The sequence below is a fragment of the Colossoma macropomum genome, unplaced genomic scaffold (genome assembly GCF_904425465.1).
Source record: "Colossoma macropomum unplaced genomic scaffold, Colossoma_macropomum, whole genome shotgun sequence".
Lineage (NCBI taxonomy): Eukaryota > Metazoa > Chordata > Actinopteri > Characiformes > Serrasalmidae > Colossoma > Colossoma macropomum.
In genome coordinates, this window is record NW_023495014.1 from 3760 (window position 1) to 24064 (window position 20305).

Below are 20305 nucleotides of genomic sequence, written 5' to 3' on the forward strand. Positions count from 1 at the left end.
CCCTGAAGCCAATTTCTCAAATTGTATTAAACTCTAAAGATTAGTTAAGGTAATTCGAGATGATAACAGAAAAAAGGAAAATAAAAATCAACCTATGTTTTGGATTGGTGGTTGCATTGGTCATAGATTTATATGTGGCTTTATATTTAACAACATATAGATTAAAATTTAAATTTTAGTTTTTAATTCATAGAAATTAAATTAAGGAAATTAAACATTCAGTTTTAGAACTGATCAGTAAAAAGCACTAAAATATACTAAGCCTATTTTTCTCAAGCTTCTTTTTAAATGTGCAGGTTTGGTCTACAGTGAACAGGTCAGCTTTTCTCCAGGATCCAGAGCTCCTGCATCTTCAGCTCTGAAAGTCCAGTCCACTGAGCTCACAGTGAACGTGTTCTGCTGTTTATGTTGCAGGTTTGTGTTTTTGGATCTGGCTGTAGGTCTGAGATGGATCATCAGCTGCTTCAGCCAAAGGAGACCTGTGAACACAAAGAGATGAACTAGATAAATGTCCTAAACTAAATCTCTTCAGAATCAGTGCAGATGTAATGATATGATTTACTCACTGGGGGGCAGCAGTGCGTCTGCTGAAGTTCACAGCAGCGTACTGAATACCCTCTTCTTCTGTGGAGTCTAGAGCAAGTTTAGCAGTGAGGAATGGAGGCTCTTCCTGTGAGTGAAAGGGTCTGAAATAAACACTGGAGAGGTGATTGTCATCCTGATCATCTGATATTTCTCTGCTTGTAGGGTCAGAAGTCATGGCCAGGGCTGAAACAACACCATATACAGTAGCAGAGACACACTGAGAGAGAGAGAGAGAGAGAGAGAGAGAGAGAGAGAGAGAGCACAATATGAAATTAACAAACATTTGATAGTGGTCACTCAGTCTCTCTTTTCTAACATGCTCACCTGTTCACTCTCCTCAGCGCTGCTGTGGCCTTTTTTTCTCCTGAAAAACAAACAACCAGCTCAGAGTTCATACAAACTGAAACTTTAATTCATTTGAAATTTATGTTCTGAAATGTATGACCTTAGCAACATACCACATGCACAGAGCTGCTGTGATGAGTATCAGAAAGACCGCCACTCCCAGGAAGACCACCACTCCCACTGTGATCACTGAGCTGTCTGATGGACCCTCAGAAATAAATCATTAGCCACATCAATTACAGAAAAAAAGAGAAATATTAAAAGAGTGAAGAGAGATTTAAGGTGTCACACTCAGGTGACTCAGAGACTCTGTGTCTGTTTATGCTTACTGACTCTAAATGACTGTCCTTGTAATATTTAAATAAATAGGTATAAGAGTACAGAAAAACAGCCCAGTGCATGTCGTCCCTGTCTGAACAAACCTTGGATCTGTTTTTTCCTTTTTTTTATATAACTTAGAAACGGCAGTTAACCTTTACACTGTCTGTAAATTTCATGATGACAGAAACAGAAGTAATCCAAAATTATGTGTTGAAAAATGTTTTCTTACAATCATGAAATTTTAGTTTTTAGATGCTTAATGACATATAAATAACTGCGATTAACAATTTGTCCTTTTTATTCACTGAATGCAACTACAAGTCCAAATGAGCTGATTAGCTATCTTGCTTCATAGATGTCGATGCTTATTAGCTCCCAACTGATGAAAGACTCAGACTGCCGCAGCTCAGAGTCACTGAATCTCCCTCCACTGTTTCTCCAGAGAGAATGAGCACTGCTCTGGTGTTTCTAGGAGAATCTGACTAGAATTAGATTCAGATGATACATTTTTATTTCAGGGTGACTACAGGTATCACACCCACAAAATATTTTAGTACTGTTTTTTTTCCTGACTCAATAATGTTACTTCTTTCATTTGAACAAAAATCTTAGGTTATACTACTTTAATTAAACTACCACTGAATATACCTGTAAATGACTGAATAGATTATTATTCTAAAACTGCCCACTTACACACTGGAGGAGAGATGAAGCTCTCATGGCCTTCAACAGTGCAGCTGTAGCTGACTGCACCACTGACCGCAGGTACAGCACAGGAGGCAGATTTGCAGTGAATCACAGGCTGTCCGTTCTCGTACCAGATGTAAGTGAGGTTGTTTGGCAGAGTGCAGGTGCTGCTACACTTCAGTTTCTTTCCTCCGCTGTCTGTGTCGGACACTATAACCTTCAGATCTGCAGATTTTAAACAAGATTTTCATTTGCAGTGCTGGAGGGCCGGAGTCCAGAACAGTCCGATGATTTCTCTGCTTAAACACTAAAACAGATGAGTTGAACTAGCGTGTTTCAGCAGCGAATTCATAAACTATACTGGAACGAAATTGAATTCCCTCATCTATAAACATATTATATGTACCTTATTTCAAACTTATGATATGCAGCTCTACCTGTGACAGACAGAGTGACTCCAGGTTGTCCAGTGTATTCACCTCCATCAGTGTAGAATCTGAATCTGTATGTTTGAGCGTCTCTCTCTCTCAGGTGAGTGATTCTCATACTACAGTCATTCTGGAAGCTCTGTCTGTACTGCACTCGTCCCTGATACTCCTCATCCTCTCTCACATCTACAGGCTCAGCACCAGCCTGCTCTTTAATGAACCACACTGATTTAGTCACTGTGTGTCCTCCAGGGTTATAAGAGCAGGAGAGATCAACTGATGATCCTTTCAGAGCACACACACGTTCAGGAGTGTAAGTCACACCCCAACACTCTTTACCCAGAACACCTGCAACACACACACACACACAACACACACACACACACACACACACACACACACACACATACACACACTTACTCAGCAAAAAAGAATTAAAACAATAATTACTGCACTGATATTTACCTGATCATTACAGGAAATGCAAATAAATGCAACATACAGGTAGAACATTTTTTCAATCAAATCCTTTGCTATTTTAAGAAGAAAACATTACTCAAACACACAGATCTATAAATCATGAGGAAATGGTGGTGTGAGTGATCGTTTGCAGACATAGTAGCTAAAGGCGCACCAGCATATGGAGCCTGAGTGATCTGAGGATTAGTTTAACTGATACTTACACACTGAACGAGAGCGGTGAAATCTACCACTGCTGTCAAACAACCCACAGTAGTAGCTGCCCTCATCAGATGACTGGTGGAGTCCAGCACAATGGAGGGACCACCTGTAATTGGCTTGTATTCTCCTTTTCTGTACCAGTCGTAGGTAAGGATTTCATCAAGACTGCAGGTGGAGCTACAGGTCAGTTTCACCTTTCTCTGTCCTGCAGTCTTACGATCCACCTTCACCTGCAACTCTACACACACATCACATCATATACATGAATTCTGTGAATGACATTTTATATGTTTTGGGTGAAAAGACAGAAACTCTGCATCAGTGTGTGTTTATTTACCTGTAACAGTCAGATTAACTCCAGATGAAGCTGATATCCAGTCACTGCTTGATGTTCTAAATCTGAAGTTATAAACTCCAGAGTCTCTCAGTCTCACATCCTTCACTGTCAGATCACAGTCATTCTGCTCTGTTCTTACAGAAACTCGTGCTGCGTATTGAGGATCTTTACTCAGGACTCGTTCTTCTCCATCAGAGTTCTGGAGCTGATACCACTCTCTCTCTCTGACACTATAATGATCAGGTGTTGTAAACTGGCAGGAGATTTTTACTGTAGATCCAGTAACAGCACAGAGACTCTGAGAGGAGAGAGTTACACTGTGCTGAGCCTGAACTCCTGAAACACACACACACACACACACACACACACACACACACACACACACACACACGCATGCACACAAGTTCTGATGTGAGGGGAAACTCTCGTGCTCTAACTGACTGTGTGACCACAGTGTGAAATACTGCTGCTGTTGCTATGAGCAACACAAGGACGTGTGAAGTTGGCTGGTGGTGTTAAAAACCACAGTGGAACTGAACTCAGTTTAAAACTGTTTAAAATAGTCACTGTGGAGCTCTGAACAGTTTAGAATAGCTAGACACTGATAATGAGTATCTCTAGTTTAAATATACAAAACTTTAAAGAAACAGACCTCAGCTTAAAAATAGTTTGAAGTAGTTTAGATGGAGATTTGTACAGTTTATAATGCCGATAGAGAAGATCTCAAAATATAAAATTCATTAACAGATGATAAAATGGAGCAGTTATTAAACACTTGTTACTGTAGCTGTTGTATGTTTATGAAGTTGTTTCCAAATGTATTCAGTTCTGGTCCTGGGGGGTCAGCGTCCAGCTTCCCTGCTCAAATACACCTAACAAACCCGGCAGTTAACTGCTAAAAAACTATGGAGTTAAATATAGTTAAATATTTAAATATCTGGTGTCAGATTCACTTGAAGTTTATAAAATGTTCTGAAACAAAGCCTTTACTTTGTTTTAGAACATTCTGGTTTCCTAGACTTGCTGAAGGGCTTTTCTAACTTGTACATGTTAGTTTATGCAAATAGATATATAAATATGATAAGAATGCACACTGGCAGAGAAGATCTCTATAAAAAGCTTAAACAAACAATAAAATGGTGCAGTTATCAATCACTCACTTCTGCAGCTGCTGTAATGTTTATTTCAAAGATTGTGTGCAAACAATCTAGTCCTGCTTTCAGTTCAGACAAATGAATATAAAAATGTAAAGGTTTACCTGTCAGTAGTATGAGAGTCACTGCTGCTGTGATATTTCCTGATGTTCTGGTAGACATGACAGCTTCACCCTTCCAACACCGCTGATTCTTGCAGTTCAACAAAATAAAGGATGTAGGCAGAATTTGACTCAGGAAGCATCAAAGAATGAAATCTGACTAAAATAAATGACCGAGCAGGTCACTCTTATTAGTAGTGAGTGAGGTGATCACTACTCTGCTCACTCTTCACTCTGCACTTGTAAACTATGATCAAACAAACAAAGACCCGGAAGGTGTGTTTGTGCATTTTGCTTTGTCATCACACCTCCACCTTTTAGCTTACAGTCTCTTCCTTTTGTGTCTTTATTCAAGGCCACAAAATGGAGGGCCGCCCTGCCCACCCAGAGAGAGTGAGGCCGAATCCGCTGTTTTGCCACAGATGACTGCAGCATCGCCGATGTTTCTTTTATCCTCTTTTAACACCTACAGATTAACTTTAATTTAAAGTAAGTGTTAAAGATGGCCTGGGTCATGCTTAGTCCCACATCATCAGTTATACCAGACAGTGTATTTGTCTTTCAGGTCTTTGTTCTTCCAGTTAAAGGCCTTGAGGTCTGGTCAGTCACTATAAGAGGTAATTCAGACTGACCAGTACATGATATCTATGGTTTTACTTCCCCAAGAACCTGAGCTAGATGATGGTAATCATTTTCATTTGTTCATCATGGTTTCCCAGAGTCTTTAATCATGAACATCAGTCAACGGTTTCCCTATCAAACTTTGAAGCTTAGAGACTCTATATGGTATCAGTGCTTTACTGGGTTCTTCTTTAGCAGAACCTTCACTGTTCTCACTGTATATTTTGCTCCCGAGGGAACATTAACCACAAGTCACATGCATAGGTGTTTTTAGCAAAGGCTTCATATTCTACTGTGGAAACTGTGGGTCGATGTCTGGTACTGATGGCAGCAGTGTAAATATGACCTTATAGTCCTCAGCGCAAAACAATAAGATGCAGAAATGCAATTAAACATTCCATTTTGATTTACTTTACACTCTCTTTTTATCTCCCTCCACACAAACATTCTTGTGAGTGAAGTGTCGACTCTTCAGGGTGTGGACTCAGGTAAAGAGGGAAGTAAACAGTGATTTTTAGATATACAGTCGAATAAAAAATTGGATTTATAACAGACAGACATTGTCACTTAAACAGGAATATGGACAGTAACTGATAAGAAAACAGAATTTATCCATCCAATCCATTTTACCTGCATATAAATGAAAAAGATCAAGACAAACTAACAACATATCACTTTAACAACGTAATATTCTCTCATAGTCACTGAACACTGGAATCTGATGGAGCCAGATTAGCTTTAGCTAATAATGCTAACTAGTCCATGTGGCCAGTCATCAAAGTGTCCTTCTGCAGGTCTCACTGTTAACTGCAGTGCTGCTCCATCACACAGATGAATGCAGGTAGAAAGAGAAGGATAAAGAGAGAAATCTGTGCTGAGAGGGTCTGTTAGTGCTTTTTAGACATACAGACAGATTGATTTACCCATCACACTGTTTTATTAGCAGATAATTAGCTAAATTCCAGTCGCTAAGTCAGTCATCTTCCATTCTTTACGAGAAATGTTCTTTACTTGGATCAGGATCATTTATGTCTACACCTGTTCTTCTGTGGTCAGGCTTCCCAAAGGACCACCGCAGATATTTGGGTGGTGGATCATTCTCAGCACTGCAGTAACACTGACATGGTGGTGGTGTGTTAGTGTGTGTTGCGCTGGTACAAGTACATCAGACACAGCAGTGCTGCTGGTGTTTTTAAACACTGTGTCCACTCACTGTCCACTCTTTTAGACACTCCTACTTTGTTGATGCACCTTGTAGATCTAAAGTCAGAGACAGTAGCTCAGCTGTTGCTGCACAGTTTGTGTTGCTCATCCTCTAGTTCTTCATCAGTGGTCACAGGACACTGTGTAGATAAAAGGAGGTTAATGAAGGTGCGGTCAGTGTATATAAAGAAAGGAAAGAAAAAATGTAATTCTCATTACAGAAAAAGGAGAGCAGAATCTCAACAGGTAATAAAATAACTGCACTGTGAGACTCTGTGTGTGTTCAGTGAGATTCTGTGAGCTTCAGCACACTCACTGCTGCCCTCCAGTAACTAAATGATGTTATTACACCTATAGTCATTAATGGTCAGATATGTTTCGAGCAGTTTCTTAAGTCCGATGGAGTTCATCTTGTGTTGTGGAAAACAGTCCTTTGCTGATTGCTGGGACACTATTTCCAGAATAAGGTCGCTGAGCTTTCGAAGATTGTTTTTCTTCTCGGACAGTAATTTGTCACTGAAGTTAATCACAGGAATGTGTATTTCTGCATTTGAAAAAGTACTCAAAATAATTCCATGCTGGGAGTGGCAAAAACCAAAAAATCCATCCGCACCACAAATCATGTGCAAAATAAATCCCAAAACAAAGAAATAAAAATCCTTTAGTGAAATATGGCACATGGTATAAAAATGTGCCAACGCGTTGCGGCCTTCTAAACCTTCATCAGGATACAAAAAAATGGAATTTGAAACACCTGAGAACACCCCTATATATACAAGCTTCTGCTACCTGTTGGTCGGGAAGAAAAGGGGGAAAAAGAAAAGGAGGGGTTTAGAGACAGATTATCTGAACATAAAAATGCATTTGTTACCCAGAACCCTAATTATCCTATGGCCATGCATTATAAGGTGGCTAAACATCTGAGCCACAGCTCGTTGCGAGTGCTGGCTGATGAGGTTATTCCAAAGTCCATTAGAGGAGGTAATGGATTAAGGCAATTACTTCAGAGGGAGACATTTTGGATGTATACTCTTAAAGCTATAGAGTATCCTGGCTTGAGTGAGGATGTTAATTTCTCTCCTTTTCTTTGAACGTTTCCCCCCTTTTTCTTCCTGACCAACAGGTGATAGAAGCTTGTGTATATATATGGGTGTTCTCAGGTGTTTCCTATTGACATGCCATTGTTTTGTGTCCTGATTAAGGCCAACAGGGCCACAACGCATTGGCACATTTTTATACATATCACCATGTTTCAATAAAGGCTTTCTATATTTTCTTAAGACGGTGTGCCCGGGAATTTCTTTGTTTTGGGATTTTTTTTTCACATGCATTGTGGATGCGGATGGATTTTTTGTTTTTTTGCCACTCCCAGCATGGAATTATTTGTATTAAGGGATCCAGTTCAACTGGATAAAGATACACTCAAAGACTGACCCTTACAACCCTTCCTCTATAAACCCAATTTGACCACACAAGAAAAACAGGCCTTAACATCCTTAATTAAGAACAGAAGTACAGTCATAAAACCAGCTGATGAGGAAAATGTTCCAGTAATCATTGATAGGACCCAATATGTAAGAGAGGCAAACAGACAATTAAACAATCCAGAATTTTACAGGAAATTAGACCCATCTATCCCCAGACTTCACAGCACTTTAGAAAATATCTGGATTGGCTACTTTCAGGGGGCTTTACCAATAAAAAGCAAGTCAGTTATATGAGGGGGGACAACACCCCAAGGCCTTGTCAATTTTACTTACACCTCAAAATACATAAAATTAAAGAAACATGGCCAACAGAACATACGCCACCTTGGAGACCAATTGTATTGGATTGTAGTAGTGAAAGCTACAGCTGAATATCTAGATTATCACTTGAACCCTTCATCTACCAAACATCACTGCTACATCAACGATACATATGATTTTGTTGTAAACATTAAAAAAGCCAGACACAAACGCATTTTTATTTTCTACTGACATAAAAGATTATATAAATATAAAACTCATAAGGGTCTAGAGGACGTAATACAAACATTTCACCAAAACCCAGATGTCCACAGACCAAATGAAAGTTACTACAAATAAGTCAGTTTTTCTTACATATTAAGGGGACGACAATGGAGAAAAACTCGCCCCTGCATATGCAAACATATATATGGCAAATTGGGAGGAAACAGCATTCATCAAATGCAAAACCCTCCCAGCCCACTTTTACATATACATATATATATGATATACGGGGAACAAGGCCTCATTCTGAAGAACAAATTATATCCAAGTTTAACACCATGAATCAATTAAAATCACTTTTAATTATCGCTCGATAATGAAAAAATAAACTTTCTAGATACGACAACTTACAAAGGACAATCCTTTAGTCTAACCAACAAATTAGAGTCTTCTTCAAAGGACACACATGCTTCCCTCCACCTCATATACAGGCGTAGGTTCCATCCCAAACATACGTTTAGAGGTATGAATAAGACTTTCAGAAAGCCACACAGGCTCTTTTTAGGGTTTTAAGGACACGGTCCTTATTCCAGGTCATTTTTTCTGTTCAGTATATCGAGGCTCGAATGAATGGAGAAAGTACACAAATTTTCATCTTACACGTCACCCAGAGGATAAATGTGTAATCCTTCTGATTACTAGATTTAAAAACCATCTTTCTTACTAACCAAAGCTCTTAAAAATAAATTCAACCAATTATGTGACAACACTTCTTTAGGAGAAAGGATCAAAATAATTATGGTATACAGTAAAAATATAAATTTAAAGGAACTTTTAGTTTGTAACAAAACATCACCAAAAAGCATTAAAGAATGATCAAAACCACACATAACGCTCTACATTTGTCTGACTGGAAAAAACAGTCACTAGATCTTCTTTTCATGATCATTGATCATGATGATCATCTCAGACCTACAGCCAGATCCAAAACCATAAACCCCCAACATAAACAACACAACACTCACCATGAGCTCAGTGGACTGGACTTTCAGAGCTGAAGATGCAGGAGCTCTGGATCCTGGAGAAAAGCTGAGAGAGATGGACGTTCTGTTCTACATCTGTGGAGCAACAACACAGCATCCAAATCAAGCAGGAAAAGCTGAGGAGACACGTTAAGACACGTTAATACAGCACGTTATTTCAGTCCTTATAGAGAACTGACTGTTTCTCAATGTTGATTTATTATAAATAAATAACACTCTGAACTTATTTAAACCTGCATGAAGAAAAAGCAGCTTTGTTAACTATTTATTTAGCAAAATCTCTTCCACACAATCATTTGTTCATTTATTCTTCTAAATGTGCTTCATGTAAATAATAAATAGCTTTACTAACTGAATGAAGACTTTATTAGTAACTGTTCTGTAGTCTGATATATCAGTAAGTGTAAGTATTCTAATAAAGTCAGGTTAAGTTCTGTTTACTTAACATAAATGAACGACAAACACCAAATAATGACTGAATCTAGTTTGCTAACGTTAGCAAGCAGCTAAAGTATCAAAATGAGCCACTTAGTAAAAAAACTACCGTGGTCAGTTCTCCAGCTCTTCTGCAGCAGATCAATCATGTTCTTTTATCATTTTAATCAGTAATTTAACCAGAATTTCCTTCATTACCTCAGAGCAGTTTTCAGTTCATTAGCAGTGCGCTATCGTTTCTGTGGACATATTTTAAACTTGAAGCTCATGAAACAGAAAAGATGTCACTGAAAAAGTGAAAGAAACACACATTTAAAAAAATCAGTTAATAAAAAGTTGCATTTTTTACTAAAACTCAGCAAACTGTCAAAACGTCAAAGCAAATGTCCACATAAGGTATTCATCAAAGGTGTTTATAGACAAATATACGTAATAAGAAGGAATCTGTCCTGAATAAACACTTTTATTTTAAGCCAGTTTGGGTTCCTGTGGTTTTATTAAATAAACACTGTTTTACTGACCTTCATTTTGTAGACAGAACTGGACTAATCAGTCTTACGTGCTTCATTATCTCGCGTTCAGCCAATAAGGGATGGTTTTGTAAATAGGTGAGTATTTCATTGGTCGCTAGATGGCGCTGTCTCTCTTTGGTGTTTATTGCTGCTGGAACAAAGAACCAAATGCTTTTCTGTGATTTAGTCTCAAACATGATCAGAAAAACGCCTGAACAAAGAAACTACAGCTCATTTCAGTAAAATAAACCCATCAATGTTTTCAGTCTGTTAGCGCTGTTAGTTTAAATGTGTTGTATATGACAGGATGATCCCATACAAATAACTAGAACAACAATATTGATAGAAACGAAGGAATCAGATCAGATCTCACCCCATTCAACTTAACACAGCTTAAATAAGAGCTCAGTGTAGATTTAGTATCTGATAAAGTCTGTTAAGCTCTGTTTACAACATCAACAAACGAAAAACGACAAATAGTGACTGAACCTGGTATCGTTAGCTGGCAGCTATAGCTAAGTATCAAAATAAGCCATTTACTGAAAAACTACAGAGAACTTCCACTGAGGGTCTGTTAGAACAGTTTTACTGCAGAACAAGACATGAACTTCACTTCAGACTGAGAAACTAAATCAGCACTCAAAGTTATCAACACTGTCAAACTGTAAAAGCTGTTAATCTGAAGTGTCTGAGCTCTGAGCTTAAAGTCAACCTCAAATCAAAACTGATGTTTTTACCTTGTTAGTTTGAGTCTCTGATCATATTAATGATGATTCATAATTAGAAACACACAGTTCTTATTTTCTGTCATCTTCCACCAAAATATAATAACTTGCCTCTGAAACGTCTTCTGAGTGTTGGTGATGTCATCAGTGGGCGGGGAAAATAATATTAACCAATCATATCCTGTTTCAGCCCTCCCTCCCCCTCCCATCACGCCCACCTATTATCCAGTGAGTCTCAGCTGGTTCAGAGACCCTCCCTGATCCCGAGTTTCACTCAGAAATATGTTACAGTACTGAAGGAAATGCGTTATGATTTCTGATTGACTTTAAAGTAACAGGAACTGTCTGTGTTCACACTGTCAATCACCTCAACAGCCCTTTAAAATCATTACTTAATTCATTTATAGAACAGAATAATGTAACTGATCAATAAATAATAAACAACATTCACATTCAAATGTTTCTTCTTCTCTGTGATTCGTGTTTAGTTCTAGTTTATTATAATGAAGTGAATCATCAGATTAAACTGATCATAGTTTTCATGAACTGACAGATTCTCACTGTAGTCTTTAGAATCAGTGCATCAGTGAGAGCTGATCTGTTGTTCCTCTTCTAATATTTCACATTTATTTAAGCTCTTTAACATATTTTACTCTTTAATAGATTCTCAGTCCTTCACGTCCATGTATGACGTTATCATGGTTTTAGCGTAGAGACGGTAGTTTTGGCAGAGGACCTCTCTCCGGGCGATGATGTCACAACTGAGACACGCCCACTGATGATGTCACATTGCCCGACATAAAGACCGTCTTTTAACATTCTAATCATTCGATGTGATGAGACTGTGGAGGAACGATTATCTCAGATGATTATTATGAACTGCAAGAACTGACTGCAGAGATGAGGAGAGAAGATTCACAGAAGAAGAACAGCTGGACGACAGCGGTATTTAAAAGAACTTACACTTATTAATCTACTCTTAAATCTAAAGCATGTTCTTTATTGATATTCCGATCAGATCTCAGGTCTATATGACTACAGATCTGTGACGAATGAATGTGGTAGTTAAAAACTGTTCATCTCTAAATAAGTTACAGTAAATGCTGTAAACTGGGTTCCACATAGAGATTAAAGTATAAAGAAAACATTTATAAACAAATATAAAAAGATTTATTCTGATTATTTAATAAAATTAAAATGAAATCTATACAGTAGAGGTTGGCAATATATATCATTATTATGATAAATTACAATATGGTTCTCTGAGAATATTGTGGATCATCAGTGCTTATAGACACTGAACAACTACATATTTCATTACAAAGAGAGCAAAATCAGTCCAGTTTAACTGGATTCAGTGCAGTGCAGAGAAACAGAGAACAAGAATAGTGTGTATATTGCTATATGTGATAGTAATATGTATTAAATGTGGCTCTACTGATTCTTGTTTACCTGCTCAAACATATTATTTTTTGTGCATATTGTGTATCGAGAAATTGTCTTAAAGTATCATGATAACACATCACATCACATATCCTAACTTACCCTGGTGTGTAGACTAACCAGTAGAACATGTGTTCCCTGTTCTTTTTTCCAGGATTCCATTCGGAAGAGCCCCATTATCCCTGATCTCGCCTGTCTGGATAGAATGGAGCGAGAGAGGCAGGAGTATCTGGAGGGTCGTGGTCGTATGTTGAGGGAAATGAACAGCAAATATGAGCAGACCCAGGAGGTCATCCTCAGACGGATCCGCAGCTCAATCCAGGATCGTGATCACCCCTCAACCCATAATGCACTGCACCACCAGTCCACCAGGAGGTTCCACAGGTCAAATGACATCTGTCTGGAGCCCCAGATGAAAAGAGGTGGTTTGGGCCACATTCTGCTGAAACGCTTAAGAGAGAAAAAGGTGTGCAGCAGCCTGGAGAGCCTGTCTGGCTCTGATGTGGACCCACCGTATATGGAGCCTTTTCCACCTTCGGACGAGCCCCGGAAAAGGGAGAGGCCCCACCGCAGGGTTCGGGGCTTGAAGATGGCTGTTGAGCAGGATTGCTCCCCCTTCAGGCCAGAAGACCCCTCCCCAGAGCTCTGCACACCTGAACCTCCAGCTGTTGCGAAACCCAGCAGGTTGCCCAGACCGAGGAATCTGCACATGCTGGCCAAGAAAGGGAACAAGGCCTACTTTGCACCTGGTAAGTTCAAATATTTCAAGAATTTGTCTTAGTTTAGTAGAAAGTACTTAGAAGTAGTTAATATTTAGAGCAGGAGGGAACACATGGTTCATATGCAGCATCCAGCAAAGTTCTGTAAACCTCATATATATAGAATGGATTATATATGTAGAAAGGAAAGATTAAATCATTCACCCAACAGCTAGTGCTACCTCAGCTAACATTTCTACTTGAAGCAAAAATAAAATATTTAATAAGAAATGTAACTAAACTAAAAATCCTGTTTTCATGATTTTTATGAACAGGACTTAGAAGACTTTAAGTACTGTGCCTGTTAACAAACAGATGATATACAAATGTTAATAAACGATGTATAAATAATTGTAGGGAGCAAGATACCCAGATGGAGAGGCCTAGTTAGAGAGAGGAGGAGATCAGAGGAAGCTGAAGTGGAGCCTGCAGAGAACAGCACTGCGCCAAAAGTGGCTCTGTTTCATCAGAGGAGGGAAACTGAAGCCCAGGTGGAGCCTGAAGTCAAAAGAGCTGCTCCAAAGGCTGCTGAACTTGCTGTCAGACAGGCATTTAAACTGCTGCAGGATGAGGAATGGTATGACTTTAGTGAACCAGAGTAGAAACACCAAACTTACAGTGTGCAGACAGAATGAAGATCAGATTCTAATGGAGCAGTGATGTGTTTTAGAATAGTGTTCAGACTAGAGTTATAATGGCTGAGAATAATTTAAATACTGTGGAATATACACACAACAATTGTTGACTGATTCTCCTAATAATTAGAATCTTCAAATGTTTCCACTGAAAATGTCCATTATCCACAGCTAGTTCTGCTCCTGTGTTAAATGTTTAACATACTGGCTGAATCAGTCTTTATCATGTTTACTGTGATGTTCATCTGATTCTAATGTCTTTCTTTTGAAACAGGGAGAGGAAGATAGAGGGGCTGAAACTGGTGCGTGCTCTGGCAGAGCACCACGCTTTAGTCCTGCTACCTGAGCTCCACGATATCTGCCTGAACGTCATCCAGGAGGTGAGACACACACTTCAAACACAAGCTTGTACAAAGCCTCTGTACTGATAACTGAGTGCTCTGTAAAAAGACTCCAAACAGCAGCTTTACATTTTCCATCTGTACTGAAAAGATTTAGTAAACCAACTAAAATCTTGAGAAAGATTTCTTTCTTCATAGAGTTTTCATTTCATTACACACAGTCATAGTCACTCATGTTCTAAGACAAAAGTCAGTGACTGAACTACAGACAGAGACTCACTGTGCTTCTTTTGTGTTCACTGTCTCAGGTGAAGAACCTGCGCTCCATGGTGTCTCGCGCTGCCATGACCACTCTGGCCCACCTGTGTGTCCACCTACAGAGGAAAATGGACAAGGAGGTGGAGAGCACTGCCTGTGTCCTGCTGCACAAGGCCGGGGAGTCAAGCCAGTTCATCAGAGAGGATGTGGAGGTGGCTCTCAGCATGATGGTGCAGAACTGCTCACCTGGCCGGGTCCTGCATGCTCTACTGACTGGTGGATTCAGGTAAACATCACATTACACATTTATAATTAGGATTAAACTGTAAACTAAAATAGAAAAAGACAATTTTAGTAAAAATGACATGCAGTCAGTGTTACAGCAGACAGTTGTCAGGCAGCCGTACAAATGGGAACTAAACTACTAGCTTTTTTAATCAATATATAGTACATTAAATTTGTGTTACCTAAAGTTTTCCAAAGCACCACTAAAACTGTTTTCTCAGCTGCACTGATGCATCACTGAGACTATTCATACTCTGATTTTCATTAATTCATTAATAACATCTTCATAAAATGTGAGTCTAGATTTCTCCTGTATGTAAACTCTGGCTGTGTCTCTCACTGTGTGTTCACTCTTCACTCTCCAGCCACCGAAACGCCGCTGTGAGAAGCTGCACTGCGCAGCATCTGGAGAAGCTTGCGTGTTTGCTGGGAGCTTCACGCCTGCTGAACGGCAAAAAGGACTTCACCTGCAGGTTCCTGACCGCCATCAGCAAACTGGCCCTAGACTCTGCACAGGAAGTGAGGTATGTAGCTCTCCTGATTTTTACGCCCCCCGGGTCAGTACTGTCCCCCATGAACATGTTTCATTATCCACCAGCACTGAAAACCATTTCATCATTCTTTCTCCACAGACTCCATGCACGTAATACTCTGAGATTTCTGGGCAGCCATAAAGACTGTATGAAGATGGTGGAGAAATTTGTGCCACCAAGAGACAAAACATCTATTAAAGACATCATCACAAAGAGCAGGTAAGAACAAGAACAAGGAAGTGACGCATAAAGAAATGAGCAGAACAGTCTATGATGTTTATATGAAGTTAAACTGTTATTAATGAGATTGTGTCTCCTTTTAACTGTACAGATAAAAATCTCCAGAGACTCCAGAAATGACCTCACACTGGAAGAAAGGCGGCGAATTCCAGCAATACAGCAAAATAAAAACAATAAAGAAAATAACTGAATAAGTCAGTGTGTTTCTTGTAAATAGAAATTAGTAGAAAGTAGTGCTGGCTGAGCAGTGATAGCTTTACAGTTCACTCCTCCTAAAACAACCAAAACACACGATCTCTGTCTGGATTGATCAGGTCTAAGAAGTTCATCCAACCTACATGATTAACAGTTCAGTGAAAAAATGTACACAGTTTCCTTCAGAGGGTGACGTAAAGCAGTTCTCTCTCCTCTCTCTTAGAGAAGCTGCAGGTCTCAAATACACAGACTGTAGGTTTGTACAGTCTCGGGCAGAAAGAGTGTGATTTTGCTCTGTAGCTGCTTCTTTCTCTCTCTCTTCTTGTCTGTGTTTAGCAACATTATTTCTATTAAACTCAGATTTACAAGGAAACTCGAGGGCTTATGAGAAAAAATACATTGCAGTTTTTATCTTTGAACTGCCAAAATCTTCTCACCTGAATGACCATCAGTTGTGACCCCATTCTCATCTTCCCAAACTCTTCATATGTTGAAGCTGGAGCAGAAAACCCCTCAGCATTAGAATACAGACAACTGATTCTTTTTTAAAGTGAACGTGAAAGGTTAGATTATGTGAGTTAATTTTTCAATAAATAACTTTATTTATTGATTTCCTTCATTTTCATGTCAGAGTTTTAGTCTACAGTCAATAGGCAGAGACAGATCTTACCTGATGAACGTTCAAGCGAAATAAGTAAAGCTCCGTCTCTCAACACCTGTATATATACTGTTACAGCCTCCCAAGATGCACTGCTGCTGCACCACGTGCTCAGAATGCATTTTTAGAAATGCTATTTTTCTTACTTATTTATTTTACTGTGGATTTTTATTTTAATATCAAGTAGTTTTTGCTGCTCAAAAACAGAACAGAAATCTGTCACATACTAAATTTTTATGAGACTAAATTTATTTGCGTAAATGCATATTTTTTTTTCACAAAAAAATAAAAATTCCAATAAGTTGGATTTTTACAGAAAATTGCCTTTGCAAAAAAAAAAAGTCATTGGGTTCCCTCGCAAAAGTTTTGTGTTCTCATGCAGAATCTGCTGCATTTTACAAGGAACACAAAACATTTTCGAGAGAATTTCATAAATGTATTTGCCAGTGACGCAAAATTATTGCCAGAAAATGCAGTCATTTTTAACCACACCCCCTTAGAGGCTCCGTAGGTTTTCACATTTCAGGTACATATAATCAATTTTTCTGCTGAAGTTGAACAGAAAAAGTATTTCTGACAGTTTCCGTTTCCACAGCTCATCCTCAAACTTTTAGAAGTTAAAACACTTTTATTAAAGTCCTTTGGTTGAAGCAGCTGCTGTTTCCATCAGTTACTGATCTGCACAGATTCCTGAAGATGATGTGACCCAGTTGAGCCGTACAGTGAGAGAGGAGACCCGATCTCACCGCTTCTTCACCATCTAACCGTTCTTCTCTCTCAGTAGAGCAGGTTTACAGTCCTCTGTCAGCTGAACAGACTGCAGCTCTAAATGTAATTTTGTATTATTAATTTTAACAATTAATGGTTTTATTTTCACAGTTTGCATTATATATGCTTACATAATAATCTATTTTTTTTTAAATATAGTCAAATACTATTTACTTCATTTCATATTTTAACATTTATTTTATATAAAAAATAGAATGAATCTATTAAACTCTCACTTTAGACCTCATTAAGTCAAATCAACATAGAAATAAACAGATATTTATAGGCGTTGCTAGGCAGATTTTATGGGGGGCTTTAGCTCCCTCTAAATGCTATGATTGGTCCAAATCATCTTTAGTTTATTCTCATTCACAATATACTGTAATAGCAGGGGGCGACCTGAGGGAGGCGCTGCTGCTGCTCTAATGCAGCGCTGCCTCTGCTTCACTACCAGAGATTGACTAACGCAGAGCCGTATAGAGAGAGAGCCGCGTCAACGGAAGTTCAAAACGCTTGATGGTCACGTGATTCACGTAGACTTCAGATAGTTCCAGGAAGTTCTTTGCGGGCAATTTAAACCCATAAACACTCAGCGACAAACTGCGTCTTTTGGTACTTTAAAGTCAATAAATGCACTGATTTACAATATTTATAAAGAAAACCAACGTGTGTGTGTAGCTACAACAATATGATGCATTTAAAAGTCAAATTGGCTATTAGAGGATTAAACAGCTGTCGTTACCTGCCTTTCTGACATGTTGGGTTAAAGTGAACATGGTTTCAAAGTGTGTTTTCGTTGTTTCATTGCTTTGACTTTTCAGTATTATAGATATTATGTTCTTAAACTTGTATGGTAGTTAAGATCAGTCATATCCTAATGTTTATTGATATACTGAGAGGGAGGGGAAGGGATGTTTCAAAATTGAGATCAGATTAATTTTCAACATAAATAAATATAATTAACATAAATACATCTTTAATTAATGGTTGTTTCAGTAATCCCAAGGCCTAGATCATTTTAATGACTTGATGACTACTGTAAACTCTATGACTTTCCGAAAGGACAGAAGGAACCAAAGAAATTTGTTTGGCTTGCATATGAAAAAATCTGTATTAAAAAGCGTACATTAAAATACATCACATCCAGACAGGACATAATAAACACATCTATTTATATTTGTTTGTACACATATAAACATATTTATATATCTTGTCTTTTTACTCTGCACATATTTACTGCGATGGATTCATTAAATAAAGCTATAACAAACTCAAACACGAAAAGCCTGGCAGGCAGTTTGTCTGTGCCCTTTTCTCCATGTTGTCCTTGCATATAGTCCCCAGCATGGTTTGCTCTGCGTCATGGAGATGCTTCAGTCGCTCGGAGAAAGAAGTGAAAACGTTTGGTTTCTCCACTGACAGAGAGAAGAAAAAACTGCTGGCTCAAGTCAGCAGGAGCAATTACTAAATTACATACCATCACAAAAGATTACAACAACAATGTGACACTGCATACGTTTCACAAACAAAAGCCACCACTGGGAAGCTTCTATTTATCAAAACTAAGTAACAGGTAAAGAATTGCAAGACCCAGGGAGTTGAGACTCAGGGTGCAGGGTGGGGGTGCTGTCTTATTGTAGGGAGTCTTTAGGCTGAGTTGAATCCCCCCGTGGTTCTTGCCATTAATTCAAAATCAACTAAACTGCAACATAATGTACAGATAACAGTCAACAGAATCACAAAGCCTGCAAACACTCAATCCATAAGTCTTATATTAAGTCTCCAAGTCTCCAATATGCGCTCTAAATCCACATTAATAGTGACGTATCACGAAAATAGCTCTTTCTTTTTATTGTGTAACCTGCATTAGCTCGTACTCCAAAATGGATAACGATATTCTCATTTTATCTCCTCCACTCTACAAGCTCTGCCCCAGTGTTGTATTTAACTAATATTTAACTCACCCACCCCGTGAAAAATATCTGATCTGATATTTGATCTAAAATCTGATAGTGTCAAAGTGGGATGAATGTTATCTGTTTACAGAAATGTACTGAAAAGCCTGTTCACTTCTAATGTTCTCATAGAAGCTGTTTAAACTCTCCACACCTGCATGATATGAGAGAGTAAAACTGAATCGTAGATGAGACTGATTTTATCATCATGTGTGCAGGAAGGGGGGAGTAGCTAAGTAGTGCGCTACTTTTTGTAGCTAACTAAAAATTTTGTAGCTAGTAGCTGTAGCCACTACAGTTTTATGAAATGTCACTAATAACTGTAGCGCCTACAAATTTTTGTGTAACTATAGCGATAATTTTCATTACAATTTCACTACAGGCTTTAGACAGTCTGCACAAAATTTGAACCCCAGAACGCAGCCTTTAACTGGGCTTGTGGCGACTGTGCAATCCTGACTGAGCCGCGGACAGTTTGAGCAAACGGTCACACACTGATCACCACTTACTAGTAGCCGAAATGTTAAGAAGAGCCATTTTGTCCTTTCAACAAAAATTAAACCACCTTGGGAGCTACAACATTTTATGTCCGTTTTACCATCTTAGCTGTAAGTATGTATCAGTATGTGCTGATGTCCTAGTACAAGTTAAAAATATAATATAAACGAAAACGCAGACTTACTTTGCCCTGCTTTAAGCTGTAGCCGCTTTTCTTGCAACTCAGTCAGGAAACTTTTCCGCAAGTTTCTTGTAAAATGTCTCTCAATGTTTGACTTTGTTTATCATTCACCAGCTTCTTGTTGGAATTGTTCCATTCCACCTTAAATGGTGCCTGAGGCCCAGAATGTACTGCTGCACCATGTAAGGTGGAATGGGAGAATTCGAACGAGAAGCTGGAGAATGAGAAGCGACTTCAGCTTCGCTAGTTGTTGCAGATTAAACGTATCAGGAAACCAGCTGGAGTGATTATAACTGCAAATAAGTCCATTCATCTCCAAATTATCGATGTTCGTCTTAAATCTTTCTCTTTGCCTTTTCGTTGTCTGTGTTGCTGTGGTGACCAGCAGTATGCGGTTATGCGTTAACTCCAGCGTTTAAGACCATTT

General features: G+C 38.7%; 3 protein-coding genes across 4 annotated transcripts; 1 reads left to right on the forward strand and 2 right to left on the reverse strand.

Annotated features, from left to right (window-relative positions):
- Nucleotides 1-275: 275 nt before the first annotated feature.
- Nucleotides 276-2718, reverse strand: LOC118800921. Its single transcript, XM_036561090.1, has 6 exons — nucleotides 2376-2718; nucleotides 1945-2163; nucleotides 1044-1128; nucleotides 910-949; nucleotides 567-802; nucleotides 276-479 (listed from the first exon to the last, which is right to left on the reverse strand). The coding sequence occupies exons 1-6, from the start codon at nucleotides 2482-2484 to the stop codon at nucleotides 404-406; spliced, it is 765 nt and encodes a 254-aa protein (XP_036416983.1). The 5' UTR covers nucleotides 2485-2718; the 3' UTR covers nucleotides 276-403.
- Nucleotides 2567-6494, reverse strand: LOC118800922 (sialoadhesin-like). Of its 2 annotated transcripts, XM_036561092.1 has the most exons (5): nucleotides 6474-6494; nucleotides 4643-4730; nucleotides 3385-3720; nucleotides 3050-3285; nucleotides 2567-2714 (listed from the first exon to the last, which is right to left on the reverse strand). In XM_036561092.1, the coding sequence occupies exons 2-5, from the start codon at nucleotides 4698-4700 to the stop codon at nucleotides 2685-2687; spliced, it is 660 nt and encodes a 219-aa protein (XP_036416985.1). In that variant the 5' UTR covers nucleotides 4701-4730; nucleotides 6474-6494; the 3' UTR covers nucleotides 2567-2684. The 2 variants fall into 2 exon arrangements, with proteins under 2 accessions (XP_036416985.1, XP_036416984.1); XM_036561091.1 differs by lacking the exon at nucleotides 6474-6494 and having other exon boundaries at nucleotides 4643-5005.
- A 5525-nt stretch (nucleotides 6495-12019) lies between these two features.
- LOC118800923 lies at nucleotides 12020-13483 on the forward strand. Its single transcript, XM_036561093.1, has 2 exons — nucleotides 12020-12075; nucleotides 12728-13483. Exons 1-2 carry the CDS (start codon nucleotides 12031-12033, stop codon nucleotides 13352-13354), a joined length of 672 nt encoding a protein of 223 aa, XP_036416986.1. The 5' UTR covers nucleotides 12020-12030; the 3' UTR covers nucleotides 13355-13483.
- Nucleotides 13484-20305: the final 6822 nt, after the last annotated feature.